Source organism: Periplaneta americana, chromosome 11 (assembly GCF_040183065.1).
Source record: "Periplaneta americana isolate PAMFEO1 chromosome 11, P.americana_PAMFEO1_priV1, whole genome shotgun sequence".
Taxonomy (NCBI): Eukaryota; Metazoa; Arthropoda; class Insecta; order Blattodea; family Blattidae; genus Periplaneta; species Periplaneta americana.
The window spans coordinates 73,935,437-73,952,495 of record NC_091127.1 but is presented as its reverse complement, the minus strand read 5'-3'; the positions used below and the strand labels follow the sequence as shown (position 1 = coordinate 73,952,495).

General features: G+C 34.2%; 1 protein-coding gene across 11 annotated transcripts in view; it reads left to right on the top strand.

The window, feature by feature from the left end:
• The first annotated feature begins 10,034 nt into the window (after positions 1-10,034).
• Positions 10,035-17,059, top strand: part of LOC138709094 (leukocyte elastase inhibitor-like) — a 100,972-nt gene continuing 93,947 nt past the window's right edge. For 7 of the 11 annotated variants that reach the window (XR_011334825.1, XM_069839609.1, XM_069839615.1 and 4 more), the window contains exons 1-2: positions 10,036-10,186; positions 16,233-16,339. Coding sequence is in view for 10 of the 11 variants with exons in the window: in XM_069839609.1 (XP_069695710.1) it covers positions 10,174-10,186; positions 16,233-16,339 (120 nt within the window). In the remaining variant the exon portion in view is untranslated. Of the gene's footprint in view, positions 10,187-16,232; positions 16,340-17,059 lie in introns of all 11 variants that reach the window. The other 4 variants (XM_069839616.1, XM_069839617.1, XM_069839608.1 and 1 more) reach the window with 2 other exon arrangements.

Here is a 17,059-nt window from a genome sequence, read left to right as displayed (position 1 = left end):
GACTTAATATATAAATGATAAATGTATGTAATTTATTTTGCATATATTTCTTGTAGAATGGATATTCGTATATTGAAAACCCTTATGATATTATCACCCTGTTTACGAAAATTGGTATTTAAAGTGATGTACAAATATTAGTGGGACTCCCAGGCTTATGATCGGGATAATTTTACCTTTTAAAGACTACTTACTTATCAATAAGTCAACAGTATTGTGAAAGTAGACAGTTGAAATGAAAATTTTAAAAATATATTTTGATATAAGGTGGGTGCTCCTGTTATGGCCATGTTCCTGATATGGCCACCACCCTATTGTGAGTTAGTTAACCAAAAAATCAGCTAGATGGCACCAGCATCCAAAGAAGGGTCATCCTGGTGTGTCACTTGATTGTTTCCCATCCAGTTAGGTTGAGCAATATGGTGTCAGTTGCCTGTTTTGTGTTTTTCATGCGACCTCTTCTTGTTTTTCTCTGTTAAGTCTCCTTTGTTCATACATGTTTTTCAAAGACTTGTTTCATGAAAACCATTGTACACCATATAGTTTTTAATGTTCCGTTGATTGGTGTTGTCGCTGATGACGTATCTTTTACGACTTGTTCATAAACAAACGATTTTCGTGGAAGCTTACCTGCTCCTGATATGCTCACACCATGGCCATATCAAGTTCTTTTCACTTTTTATTTTATCCCGACAAATTACATGTCTTAAAATTGGAATTACGCAAAAATTTTGTATTGTAAGAAAAATGACGTCATAATCACTTTTTTTTTAAACTGAATCAGTAGAAAATACGTTACGTTGTAATAGAAACTTTTTTCTTCTTGCAAATGTGTTGGAAACGTTTGCCATTAGTAGACAATACAGTCCATATAACTTAAGTATAATATGTCGAAAAGTGTTTCACTTTAGTGGAAGCTTTCGAAATTTTGTTTTGACGAGCGAGAGTTGGGAATTGGAAATTCAAGTTTAACAAAGAGAGAATTTAGTAGAAAGTCCAGAGACTAGTTGTCAGGTAGGATGCCACGAAAATATATTATCGGTAGCTTTATTTATTTTTTCTCAATAGACAAATAACGTGGGAATACCAGATTCTATGGAGTAACATTCATAAAAGGCACTATTATGCAAGTTAACATAATAATGATATGCATTAAAGCCAGAAAAAAGGATATAATATGTAATATAGAAATCTAAATATGTACTATTAAATCTAAAATCTTCAAAATATTCATTATGCTTGAATTTACTCTGTAAAGAGGCCAAAACATACAAACATTCATGGAGAAAGTACGATTATTTTGAATCGATAAATCATGAAACGAATATTTGAAAAGTTGGAGAAGTGTAACAAGCCTATAAAAACATGCATTTTCATGGAAATCTGGGCTGTAATTGTAATAAAATTTATAGAACTTATATACAAAGCAGCTTTTATCTGTCTTCACCTTGATGCACTCTCTGCTATGTCATATACATTTCCTTTCGGTGAGGCTATCGCTAAGCTGTCATGATATTTTCCCTAATATATGCTCGTGAATAACGATTCTTGTTTTAAAATGTTCCTGCTTTATCATGCTCTACACCTACTGAAACCGAAATACTAAATTAGTTAATTTTCTGTGAAAATTACCCGGATATTTTACAACTGAACTATTCGTATGCGGTATATGTTGTGTGTATAGATAGTGAATTTAAAATGTTAATATTTCAGTTACTAGTGATTTATTGAGCAATTAAAGTGATTATTTTATCTTTCTTCCTTTCTCCATGACACTTTAGTCGTCTTACACTAGCCCTTCTCAGTCTACTGGAGCCATTTTGAACCGATGTGCAGCGAGAAAATGAAAATAATAAAGGTTGTAGTAAAAATTGGAAAAATAAGAGTGAAAAGAGTAGTTAAAAAGTGAGACGACAACAGTCAATATTCAGGGAAAGCTGCACAAGTCAACATCCAGTAAACATATTGCTTCCAAAAACCCTCAAAATCCCTCCCTCTGGCTGGGGACCACTGGTTTAGATTATATGAGTGTGCCGCGGGATTTTAAATGACGCCTGTAGTTTGACATATGTTGAAAAACGCTGATCTATTGTGTGTCAATGAAATTTTAAGCGTCATTTAAAACGTCACAAGGAAACTGAAACTGAAGGTAAACTTCAACAGAATAACAGTAGGAGGGATACATTTGGACATGTAAACTAAAGACAAAACTGAAGGAGATTAAAAGTAAAACCTATCATTAAAAAACATAAAATCTTTAAAATAACTTAGTTGGGGAGACTCGGCTAATTCCGTAATATTAAGGAGTAAATCTATCATTTTTTATCAAAATGTTTATTGAAAAAATATTATCAAGGTATGTAGACATGGACGAAACCTTCCATTACCAAATGAGATAAAGAAAAGATTAAAATGCAAATGTATTTAGTTGTACATACATTACAGTTGAGAAAGAACAACTCGGGTAATTCCGCAAAAGTGGGGATAAATCCGCAATAGGGCTTGGCTAATTCCGCAGTCGTAAATAATTATGAAATACATTACGAAAGTAACATAAAAGGAACAATTTATATGTAACAATGCTCACTTTCTTCACAGCTGTGTAGCAAAACACGAAAAACAGCCAACTTTCGATGTTTCATTGTATTGCCGATAGAGGTGTCGACCAATATCCTTGATTTTTTTTTTCCTATAGCACTGCAGAGGACATGCCTCCTGTTGACAGCCTCTCAAAACTTACGTTCACGATATTGTAAAGCCGCAGTAAAATCATATATGCACTACTGCGGAATTAGCCGAGTTTCCTACAACATGTTTTAAGAAGCGATAAAAACAAAATAAAGACCTAGAGAGAAGCGAAGAGACTGGCCAGAAACCGTACCAGACGGAAGAGTTTCAGCAAAGTCCTATTGTCTACAGGGAGCGATAACAATAGTTCAAGAGTGTGGTCCCAAAACTCGCTCAGTACATTTGGTCATTTTATGATTCAGGGCTATACATGTAGGATAAGGTTGCCTAATTCAGTGACATATTTAATGAAGTCTATATTTATACCAAATTGTAATAAACATTTTCAAATAACACCTAAATAACGTTATTTCGACCTTTAGCTACAGTTTTTAAAACATTCAGTGTCAACAGTTTCACAAGTTTGGTATATAATATATGATTCTTCATCGTTATACAGTGGCTCCTAAATCCGTGGCAGGGATCCAAATTCCGTATGTTTCCTAATTCCGTGAGTGATATGCTAAATAATTCTCATTAACTGCTCAGAAAACAAACGTGTATTTGGAAAAACACATTAAAGTCCTGGTATATTGTTTTAATAGGGATTAAGGAAGAAATTACAACATAGAAAAAGAGCCTAAGTGACAAATTCCATAGAAAATACTTGTGTAACTACAGGAATACATATTACATATTATAAACGAAATGAGCTGAAAGTTAAATTCAATACAAAATTAAATTTGAATAAATTGAGTTATAACACAATTATTTGTCATTATTTATACTCTTAACAACAGCAGTAATTAAGTTAAATATATGCCATATTATTTTATTATAATTATAATTGATGTTTTCTATAACTTATTTCTATTATTATTTTCACGAACTATTTGCTTTCATAGATATTAATTTTCACAATTTAGCGTTGGAATCATTGGTCGAGTGAACCAGGAAGAAGAAATATGAAAATAAATCCGAAAATGGGAAAGCTTCTGTAGCATTCAGCGCATTCCGAATCTCACCGGACCGGTGGACAACAATGACGTCACGCTGCAGCGAAATAGGAATAAAACTGCTGGAAAGATCGATGGCTGTCATGGCGACTGTATAAGTTGTTGTCTGTGCTAAGCTAGCAAAATTTTGCGAAATTTCCGTATGCCATCTCGTTCAAAGAAAAGAGAGCATAAATAATTTATTTCTTGAACCGGTAGTAATAACTGGTCCGTTGACATGTTCGCTCACAAGCCATTAACATATTGTTTTTACGTTGTGGTTATTACAAACAATACAGCATAACTAAAGCAGAACACATCGCCATGACACAACAGTGCACGATGTCATTCGTCTGCTAATTCTCGCCCTATACAAGAACCAATCAGATTCACTGATGGCGGCTGATGGAGACTGCCACCACCTCTGCAAGCTGATGGCACCGTGATGCCATCAGATTGCTTAGCGCTGAGATTCGGAATACGCTCATTGTTATTGTCTTATAATGTTTAAATAATCATAAACATTGATTCAACTGGCTATAATCTACAGTTATATATCATTTTTATAAAGCTATATCAATTCTTACTTCAAACATAAAATGTTTCTTCAGGAGGGTCACAAGAGAAAGAAAAACTTACTGGTCAACCATCTTTCACTGAACAAAACTTCTGTAGTCGACTGCTTCTATACAAAAGACGAGTAGTCAATAAAATTGAAAAGAAGACATCTCCTGGCATCTGTTAGGTATTTCAAAAACTTAAAAGTCAGAGACCACAACTCCATGGCAATCAATTGAAATTTTATCACGGGATTAGGGATATCACAAAATTAGGACCTATCCAGTTTTAGAACTTCAATAATTATAGCTTCATTTCTTCCAAAACAACGTCAATCCTTGTTTAAAAGTTTGGTTATTGTGCATTTCACTTGGAAATCCGCTCAGTCTGTAGACCGGTTGATAAAAAAACTTAGTCCTTCCATAAAGATAGATTGAACGCGTTTTGGGATCACACTCTTCACTTGATGATGGTATTGATGATGATAAGAAACAGAATACCTAAAATAATAATGAATTAAAATACTAAGAGGTTACAGGTGAAAATTAAGCCTTTGAAATGGTAATTGGATGAAACCGAAACAGCTCTATTGTAAATATCTCTTATACATACACGTAACTTCGAAATGTTAATAATTTATGATGATAATGTTGTAATACTGCTGATTAAAGATATAGTTTTGAAAATGTCTTAGCCTATATCAGTTTCTGCACTTCTCTGACGAGAGTCCTAAAATCGCTTTTGAACAAATGTTTTGAGGGACTCCATTGAGAAAGGGTGAGCGCGAAGCAGAGTTGCCAGACGTCCTGGATTTCCCAGGATTGTTCTGGATTTTAATGGTGTGTCCTGTGTCCTGGATTGAGTGATATTTGTCCCGGAATTAAAAAAAGAAACAATTTTTGCTCATTTCTATAATTTGACTTTTAAAATTTCTTCTTTAATTTTTCAAGAACCTGAATAAATTAAGTTCAGTGTCGTCGTCAATGCCACCTGGTACCTTCTATCCAGTTATATTGAAATAAAAACGATAATGCTTTAGTATGTATTAGGCATTATACACCTAATTTCTCACACCTTCTATTCTGTACGTGAATTTATGACTTGTGTAATATGAGCTACAACAAGCCATTGCACAATGTTTTTAGTAGAAACTGTTGTCGAAAAGTCTTTATTAATTTTATTCACCACATCAATAATAGTACATTATGCAACGAGCCTATAATGATAGTAATTAAGACGCAAGTATGGATGTTTATGAAACGAGCGCAAGCGAGTTTCATAATATTCATACGAGCGTCTTAATTACTATTATAGGCAAGTTTCATAAGACTTTTTATGCTCGACCATATTTCTAACTTGAAATTATTCAGATGTATACAAATATAGGAGGTCCTGTTTTATTTGTATCTGACAAGATCGGAAGTGACCTTGTTCTAGGTCGTGAATTGTGAGATGTGCGCAGACGCGAAAGTATTGATTTTTTCCGAGGAACAATAATGTCATTGACCTTGATGTAATCCCGTTAAATTTGATATAACCTTGATTATTGAATTCGACATTGAAAAACGAGATGACAAATTGAATTTATTTCAATATTATTTACAATTAACGCTAATTATTATAGTAACAGAACATAACCTTCTGCGACAGTATTGGATTTCCAGCCTCCGTGACTTTTCGTTAATTCTCTTTCGATTGCATATCCGAGAATAATCGATACTTGCGGTTTTATAACGGTACAAAGCTGACTTGTCATTGGCTGAACACCTGTAAGCTGAGTTGTCATTGGCTGAACACCTGTACTTTAATGAGTAGGTGTACTTTAATGACATGCATTAAAGGACTGCTATCAGGTGTATAATTACTACATTTCGGCATGGTCGAGCACAAAAATTGATAAAAATTGTAAGTGTCAATATTATTCTTGTATTGTCTATATTAGTTAAAAACTTTAACCCTAACGTACTATAAAATATGCCTCTGTGCTATGCTATAAAAGTGTGTTTGTAAATTTTTAACTCGCGATATGACCAAACATGTTAAAGCGAGTATAAATAACAGCGAGGAAAAAAAAAGTGTGTTTGTAAATTTCGATTTAATTCTGTTTGAAATCTGTGTTGTTTATGTGATATTGTATGTCTGCATTTTCCATATTGCTCTAGCACTTTTAATAATTCGTTGACTTACGGATGCTATATGTAATATTTCATGTCAAATTCTATGTCATTCTTGTTCCACGTTATTGTACTTATGGTTAGTTTTGTTGTAGTGTTCTGTATAATTAGTCGCTTTATTGTATGATTGATGTCTTACTCTCAAGTGTTCGCTGCAGCTTGTTGTAACTGCTGTAAACTTAAGTTTATATTGATCTTATTCACATCAACAGAAGAAAAATGTGAATGCTTATATTGTTATTATATTATCGCTACTTATTTAAAAACTTTAACCCTAATATACTTAGGCCCGGTTTCCTCAACCTTTGTTAAGTTATAACAGTGTGTTATTCCATTTTAACTGTAAACTTAACAGTTGAGGCATTTCTTCAACTACTGTTATTACTAACAGGCTGTTAAAACCTATGTTAATTTAACTGCCCAATTTCATGCAGTTAAATCATTTAACTCTCTGTTAGCATAGAAGTATCCAATATGGCTAGTGCGTTAGATGCTGAACTTATATAGAGCTATCTGGATTATTTAGAAAATGATATCCATGAATACATAAACAGAGCGGATGATTTCTGTGATTTGACATGAACAGAAGTTCATACAAAGATATAGGCTATTTTCTGCCAAGCCTCACTTTTCTCTTTCAACTTAGATCCGTTTGTTTGTTTATTTTCATTAATTAGTTTATACTGCGAAATAATTTCCAGCAGAAGGCTTCTCTCGAAGGAAGAGAAATTAGTCCGACGATTTATTTCTGTTCCAGTGTTTTCCATTTCACAACAGCGATACCAATACGCCGCTCCACGCTACTGTGATCCAGACGACTGAAAGAAGCAGAAATCAAACCTGAGAGAATAGAAAGACTTCTATCCTCCCTGAATCAAACAACGGAAACAAACGAGAATTGCAATTGTCAGAGTTCAGAAAACAGAATTGAGCCTATACTTGGTTATAAGTTATGGTTATACTCTAGAAACTCTGGTCCTGACAGAGAGTTAACAAACAGAATGTTAAAATGTGAAATGTAAAGTTGAAGAAACGCAATATTTTTAACAGAAATTCATGCTTTTAACTTATAGTTAATTAACGCTATGTTAAGTGCATTTTAACTAAGGTTGAAGAAACCGGGGCAAACTGTATGTAAAATTGGGTTTGTATGTGGAAAAAAAAAATTATGACATTCAACAAAGCTTCATGAATATTTCTGTCTTGTATTAAGTATTGATACTAAACCTTTGTGTTGTACTAGTAGACTATATTGTAAAATTTTTCTTTGTATATTTCAACTAGACTGTGACTATAATTAAGACTTTATAGTAATATTAAGATTTTTTGACATGTTCCATATACTTCAGTCTGGCTACAGACGAAGATTGCTTCAAATAAAACGGTATTAGTACGAACTTTTATAATACATAGGCCTATCTCCTGTAATGCAACCATTTGTGTCATGTCACTTCATACCATAATGTACATCGAAACACTTTCAACTAATTTCAAGAGTCTTAAAATTCATGCTACTGTGTCGAATGAATGTTATATTTAAAACATTAAATGTTCACTGTTTAATATCACTTAAAATTATCAAATAAATAACTTAAATACGCGAGTGTGAAGAATTAGTGACGTGCAAGTAAAGTTTGTTTACATCCTTGGTCAGCGACACTCGAATCACTGCCACTGGAGGAGGATTAGGCCTACGTCTGCGGTGCTCTGTCGCTAAAGACTATCAGCCTAATTTTCTAAATAACCATGCACTTAATTATAAAAGCCTTAGAGATTCTCTTTATTTTTTAACGTATTTCATTGCCTCCTTCAAGCTATATTTCTGTCATATTTTTTCAGCGGTGAAGACCAATTAAATCAATGAGAAATATTATTTTCATCTCTATGTTTCTGTGAAGTTTATATTTGAAAGAAATATTCATTCATATTTATATGATAATCGCCATCATTAAATCCATTTCCATTATGTCTCTTACGTGCTTAAAATAGAGCTGATATTCTAATAGTTGGTTATTCCTCTAAGTGTTAAGTTTAGTAGCAAATCAGAACGAGACAGAAAATGTTGTACAAATCTGGCTTTCAGGTAGTAGCTCCCTGTAAAGCAGTTTGACGGTGTCGTGTATGGTTCCTGGGGTAGCTCAGTCGGTAAAGCGTTCGCGCGCTAAGCGAAGGGTCCCGGGATCGATACCCGGTCCCGGAACAATTTTTCCTTAAAATTATTCAGAAAATGTTGTGTTTCATTTCTTCCCCTTCACTGCCGCTATTGGCAATGGCGTTCGCAAAGGAAAATACATACTCATGTTCATAGTTCTATTGTGTCTAGTATGAAATAAGAACATAATATCCTGTAGCTGTTTCGTTCACAATAAACCTAACAGTATCCGTTCAGGAACGAACGCTAATTTTATTTGATATTTATTAATTAAACAGATTAAGATGCTAACAGATTAAGGGAACATGGTGAATACGAAGTATACGAAGTTCAATGTCTTTCTACGGAAGTATCCATACGGCGTGCTGACATCATAATAATTGACCGAAATAAAAAGAAACTGGTTCATTCTTGACCCAGCAGTAAGGTTTGAAATTAATGAAGATCAATCAAAGCAAGTACAGGAAGAGAGGTGTGCTATTTACCTTCCACGCTGTGATGATCTCAGAGATAAATATAATATTCAAGATTGGAACGTCATTGGACTTAAGTTTGGTGCGCGAGGAACAATTCCCAAATTTACATTGGAGATCCTCAGAAAATTAAAGACTCTTCAGACAATTGCATCAACCATTTTAAAATCTTCACTGAACATCATCAATCACCATATCTATTCATATTTATAATATTCAGTGAATATTATTTATTTTCAATAAATTTTATCGTTTTGATAGCTACAACATCTTGTCGCAGAATATTAGGCCTATTTTTTTTTTAATTTCATTATGTGTTTTTCTAACATTAATTTACATTTTCTTTTTTGTTCATTTGAATTGATTAGAATGCCGATATTTTAAATCCAAGATTTGGATGGCTATCATTTCGATATACTACTTAAAAAGCAATAAACGTAATAATTAAAACTGGCATATGCACAAATAGTGATTATAAACAATAAATATATAATTTAATAACGAATTTTCTATCATATAACTATTCAATTTATGTTGGTTTAACTTATACATACTTCTGGTTTTAGTGCAAGTTTTCACCCTATCGCATTTATTTTAAACAATCAAAACTTCTTTACTTGCTAAATTTGAAATTCTCCTTTTAACTATATAATAAACAAGTGTATATAAATCGTCCCTGGTGCTATATTCAATCAATTATCGTTTATAACAGATATATTTATATTTAAATTTTAGGTCTTCGTTAACATACTATGGAACGAATGTTAACAAAACCAACAGTTCGCTGAACAATGGATGTGCCTGAGTATGAATAAAGAAATGTGAAGGTGACTCTGTTGAAGATAACACGCCTACATATACACGAACTCAGTGATATTAAAGAAGAAAAAAAAGAGGGAATGCACATAGATATTGGTATAAAGTGGAAACATTGCCCACGTTTCTTGTATATTGCTATTATGAACATTATCTAAAATCCGGCTTGATAGACACGGTTGCTTGTCAGGGTCGAACTAATACGTCCTTTAAAGAGAGATAAACGTTCAGAGTCGCTAACTTATTCTTTCAGTACGACGAAGACCTGGACAGAGGCCATGAACGCGATAGGTAAGTAGAACACCGGCTTCAAGATATGGTTCCTGTGCCAACGTAACTTAATATTACTTTGTACATGTTAAGTACTGTAAAAGTGTGAAGACTGAAATATCTTAGAATATACCAGTATAACCAAATATATGCCGTTATGGAGCAATACAAGTCAGAAATATCTTATAAAATACTATTTTATTTTGAGCTTTTACCACAGATATCTATAAATGTCAGGACTTATCAATCAGCCCCTGTGAAAGTACTCATACGTGTCATTTCAAGTAATTAAATATATTACTTTTGATTTCTATTTTCGTTTTATCGTTTTATTGCCTTTTTGGAACCTATTTCGACTACATAAATTAAAGAAATTATACAACTTATCAATGACTCACGAAGCTTCAGACTTACTGAAGCCTAAATTTACGTTCACATATAAATTACAGTTCATTTCCTCGCTTTAAATTACTTCAACAGAGATACACAGGCTGATTCACGAGGATTCACCGTCCTTTACGGAGCTTATTTATGAAAACATTTTGAGCAAAATATGTCATATAAACATAGTTCCTATTCTCAATATTTTCAGAGTTACACTAATTTAAAGTTGTTTGTAAAAATACGTTTTTTCTTTAGTTTGAAGGTAAAAGAATAATACAAATACAGAATGAACCATTCAGAAGTATATTTCTTTAATTGGCAAATATTATGAAGCTAAAAATGTGCTGTGAACTCCTTAGTTGCTTCGTACAGACACCTTTTCTATTTTTAACTAGAAAATTACATTATTCTTACGCACTTATCACAACAATGATTACAAATCACACCACTTCCACCGACTTAATTATTATTTGCAGTACAATTTTGCATCCTAATTTACAGTCTTGGAGCGTTTACAACACACTAAAAAAAGTGTCGCCATCCGCTTGAGTACACTTGGCCGCACGCTTGTGAACGGCACTCGTAGCGCTACGTACCCTAACTGCATACAGCTATCTTTGATTTCCGTAGCGCTCGCGCTGGCTGCTGACTGCACGCTGACCAAGATCACGCGTTCACAGCAATGCATTCCAATAACGAAACACAACTCTGTAAAATATTGAGAATAGGACCCATGTTTATATGGCATTTTTTTTGCTTTGAATGTCTTCGGAAATAAGCTCCGTAAAGGACGGCAATCCTCGTGAATCAACCTGTATAACTATAAATAAATTAAAAAGCTACGATATTTTATTATCTTCCCACAAATTGATGCATTTTAATTGAATCTTCGATGTAGGTATGTTAATTGTTCTTTCGTCCATGTTTAGTAGAGACCGCACTTTGTCCCAAAAGGCTACAAGATTAAGTATTACTGGAGTTTTAAATGTAGCGGACGACACGCGTGCATCTTGGCAAGCGAAGTACTTCTGACTACCCACGCGACTCTTGTTGGTAAAATTATGTGGGACAAACATAGGCCACTTTAACCCATTAACGCCCAAATTATTAAAAAAAAACGAAAATAATATAACTATTTCATAAATTTAATCCATGGTTAATGGGTTAAAGTGGCCTATGTTTTGTTTATTTTTCCGTGCACCAAGTAGCTGAAAATCACCCGTTCTATAAATAGACCGCTGGGCACTTATGATATCTGCGTATTCATTTGCAATAAAGTAAATATATTTTTTGTGTATTTAATGTAGTATAACCAGAAACATTTACATCAATATAAATAAATTTATTTATGACAGTTTTAGTATTTAATGCAACAATACAATGCTGTAGCTATAATGAAACACATTTATTTAGTAATATCTGTCTTTACCGAGTGTGGTAAGGCTCAAAGCATCTTTGACAGAGAGTTTCATCACACTTCTTGCGGAATGTTACTGGTCTACATTTACACCATTCCATCCGGCAGTGTTTCTGAGAGAGTCGTTTTGCCATGAAATGACTTCTACTATCTATCCTAATACCAAATTTCACTCCTCGAGGTGATGAAATAGGGCGCTCCATTCTCTTGCAGTTCGAAAACATCTAGAGATATTGAACACCCAAGCATCGTCGGAAGTCAAGTAGGTCCAGGGAGTCTCGTCCTTGTATTTCTCTGTAGACAATCCAACCATTTACTATAGCCAATCCAGCATTCTGACAAAGAGATCTCAGTACCACTTTTTTCCATGGATTGAAGTGGTATATTTCCCTGCTAACCAATCATGATGGTCCACTCCACCCATGTACTTACCATATTTCTTTATGACTTGTGAAGTAACGGTTAGCGCATATGGCCACGAAACCAGGTGGCCCGGGTTCGATTCCGGTCGGGGCAAGTTACCTGGTTGAGATTTTTCCGGAGTTTTCTCTCAATCCAATATAAGCAAATGCTGGGTAACTTCCGGTGCTGGACCCCGGACTCATTTCACTGGTATTATTATCTTCATCTCATACAGACGCTAAATAACCTAAGATGTTGATAAAGCGTCATAAAATAACATACTAAAAAATATGACCTGTAGTTGCTGCACACTTATATTCTGTCTTACATTTCTGTCCCACCTGCTTGCAGAAGCCCCTACATCACAGTTTGATCCTACAGGTACATATCTGTTGTCATCCCACTTCACAAACAGAATTTCACTATTAGTGTCAAATGTATAATCGTAGGACTCTCGTACTGCATTCTGTAGTAATTTCGTATCCTGAAGAGTAAAGGCATCCATTCTGTTTTCTCTCACAGTTTCTGTAACCCGGAAACCAAGATCCTGAAGGTGGAGCAAAAGGTCTTACTTATAAAAAAAATTATCAAATTATGTGTCGCGAGCATGAGGATGTACAATGCAATCGAGCACATTCAGCACAACTCTGCTGCCTAAGACTAAGTCGTGCCTATTACTGACGTCATTTCAGCTGTGTCCTTACCAGAGATTTTTTACACAGGGAATAGAAAACCTCAATGTGGTGTTGGTCACAGAAGAAATTAGTCAAAAGTGATACCATCTGACATAATATTACGAAAGAAAATGAAGCAATATATCGTAAAAAAGTAAATCCTTGGCGCTACAGCCCATGAAGGGCCAAGACCGACCAGCCGGCTGCTGACCTCACGTCCACATGCCAAAGCAGAGGTGGACGATCATCCAATCAGAATGGAAGTATCGTGTGGTTAGCACGATGATCCTCCCAGCCGTTATAGCTGGTTTACGAAACCAGATTTTCGCTACCTATCGTAGCTCCCTAAGTGCATCACGATGCTGGGTGGGCACCGGTCCCATACACTGGCCGAAATTTCATGACAACATTTCTTCCCCATGAGGACTCGAACCAGCGTGCATTCCGTAACGCGAGTCCTAGACAGGATGCCTTAGACCACGACGCCACAGCACGGGACAGCAATATATCGTACCATTACAATATTGAATTTTTTCCTGTTTACTGTTATAATATGTTGGTGAAAATATGATGCATGGTTTTCTTTATTGGTCGAGAAGTATTATTGCATATTTTATAGACCACTGTACTTAGAAGTAAAAAGGAATATATCCATTATATATACACTGCAGACGTACACCGTATCACATTTATTTCCAATTTAGGGCATACAATAACACGTTCTGGGGATCGAATAGGTGCTAATCATCTTTCAGATGCTAATCTACTTGCGATAGCACAGTACTACTGCCGACAGTCACTTGCTAATATCAACCGTTAAGGTACAGAGTGCAATGACACACCTTTCTCCACTGTTATTTTCACGTGATATCATAAGTGCCCAGCGGTCTATTTATAGACCGCAGACGTTTCATTTCATATTGCTCCAATCAGTTTACATAAATCTGTGTTTTTCTTGTGCAATGCAATAGTAGTAACCTTGACACTACTAAATCACAAATCAATAACAATATCGAGACATTATAATACGGAAAATTAATTATATTCTTTACACAGTGTGACATCATTTTATACCCAACTAATTCGAACTAAGATACCTTAATGAATTCTTATTCTTGAAGAAGGATAAAATGTTGGCAAGTTTAGTTAACATCTTACATGATATATTTATGATGATCATTAATATTGAATCAATGGGGCGCCAATAAAAAAATCTAATGTAGTCGAGTGTGCAAGGGTCTATAAATAGACCACTGGGCGTTAATGGGTTAACAATCACAGTAATATTTACAATTTACTATGTAGGTCTACACTAGAAAACGCTATTTTTACTATTTATACTATCATAAAGAATGCAGGCCAACATTGATCAAACGTTACTTACACTATTACAGTATGTACAATGTTTTGTATTGTAATGCAAGGTATTTTATGTGTTTCTTAATATTATAGTCTACTCATTTTGTAAATAATGTATAAATGGGCTGTCAAACATTAACTACTTTCAAAAGCCGATTGTCAAAGAGACTGTTTTATTCTCTAGAATATGATCTTTCTTCAAATATTGCTTTTGTAGTATATGACTTTTATTTATAGTATAGGTCTATCAATTTTCCTTCATTATGTTTATTATTTCTTTGATACAAATTGTCTTATTTAACACTAAATTGCAATTGTATATCTCTTGGAATACATGCAACTAAAAACATATTCTCTTCCACTCAGTCAGTATAAAAATGCATAGCAAATAGACCATAAATAACAGAAACACTGAAAGCAATGAAATAATAATAATAATAATAATAATAATAATAATAATAATAATAATAATAATAATAATAATAATAATAGCCTAATAATAATAATAGCCTAATAATAATAATAATAATAGTAATAATAATAATAATAATAATAATAATAATAATAATAATAACTGTGGATAACACAATGGGTGATGGTAATAATTTTAGTGCTAACATAAGATTAACATGGATTTATTTAAGCCTAAATATGTGTTCCATACTGTGTTAATGTGTTAAAGTGAAAATAAAAATGTTGGTAGCAGAATTCTCTTCAATATCCTGATTATATTCTTTTAGTCATCTACCCTGCTGCCAAAAAATTTGAAAGTTAGAATTTATAAAACAATTATATTACCGGATGTACTTTATGGTTGTGAAACTTGGATTCTCACTTTGAGAGAGGAACAGAGATTAAGGGTGTTTGAGAATAAGGTCCTTAGGAAAATATTTGGGGCTAAGAGGAATGATGTTACAGGAGAATGGAAAAAGTTACATAGCGCAGAACTGCACGCATTGTATTCTTCACCTTACATAATTAGGAACATTAAATCCAGACGTTTGAGATGGGTAGGGCATGTAGCACGTGTGGGCGAATCCAGAAATGCATATAGAGTGTTAGTTGGGAGGCCGGAGGGAAAAAGACCTTTGGGGAGGCCGAGACGTAGATGGGAAGATAATATTAAAATGGATTTGAGGGAGGTGGGATATGATGATAGAGACTGGATTAATTTTGCTCGGGGTAGGGACCAATGGCGGGCTTATGTGAGGGCGGCAATAAACCTGCGTGTTCCTTAAAAGTCATTTGTAAATAACTAAGTAAATAAATCCTGAATATATTATTTTAAAGTGTTTTATTTATCTTGGTAGTATTACTTTTCCAGATAGATCTTACTTGAAGATCGCTGAAACGTCCTTTTTTCCAAATTTAGACATTAGTAGACTATGACCTGAGACTTTCACAATATTAAGCATGAGGCCAGGATTTCTTATATTCGCACCGTGTCACACACGTAGAGACATCCAACGTTTTAGAGGTACAGGAAAGCAGGAATCCTTTACCGCGTGCTTACCCAACAGTAAGTTGCTCCTTCCTGATGATGGAGCCGATATATTTGTCAATGACGTTGTCCAAATACCTGGCGCCACAAAATTAATACAGACAATTTTATTCTTGAACTATATGAGGAATACAAGTCTGTAACTTTTACAACGTAAAAATTAGAATTACGGGGAACATCGAATCACACGAAAAAAATCTGCATTAATCACAATGAGAGGAAGACCGCATCTAATTTTTGTCACTGTTAAAAGAGTTTCGTAACATTTTAATTTACTGAGACATTGCAAAAATCCACAATATTGAAGTTTCCCTTCTTCTCAAATTTCAGTGATTTCGTTGTTTCTTGCGGTGGGAGTCATCGCTGAAGATGGAGGAGCACCTGTCAATGGGGAAACGGCCCAGGCCATCACTAAGTTCACCGTCGACATGATGAAAGTATGAACGCTTTTACAGTAATGTATATCTTGCTTCATAGTCCTATTTTAAAATATGTATCGAATATGTTTTATCTAGTATGTATATATGTATGTATGTATGTATGTATGTATGTATGTATGTATGTATGTATGTATGTATGTATGTATGTATGTATGTATGTATGTATGTATGTATGTCGGTATGCATGTTTTTACTTATTAGTTATTTATCTATTTTTCTGCATTCTTAATCTCTCGACCTCTATACACTAAGGAAGTGTTCTTCTTCAGCTTCACAATACATTCCTGAGATATTTATTCTGCTTTGTGTTTATTTTTCTCTTCCACATGGAATGAAAAATAAATTGTTGTTGTTTTCTAATGCCAGGAATTTGACAATAAAGTCATTTGACCTCTTGCACTCCAATATTTTTCAAAGATATTGTCATGGTCAGCCACTGAAGCATAGATTTTGAGGTGTTCCGAATCCATTTCTTGATTTGAATTGAATGGGCAGTTAGGGGACTGATATATTCCAATTTCTATACAGGTGCTTGGCCAAACAGTCATGACTTGTTGCCAGTCTAAATGCAGCTACAGACGATTTGCGTGGTAAATCGGGATTTAACTGTGGATTATGATGCAGCGTTCCATTTTTTACCTTGTGATCGTGTTATCAAATGTTGTTTGTTGAAGTCTAAGTATGTAGATTTAATAAATCTTTTCACAGAGTAATAGG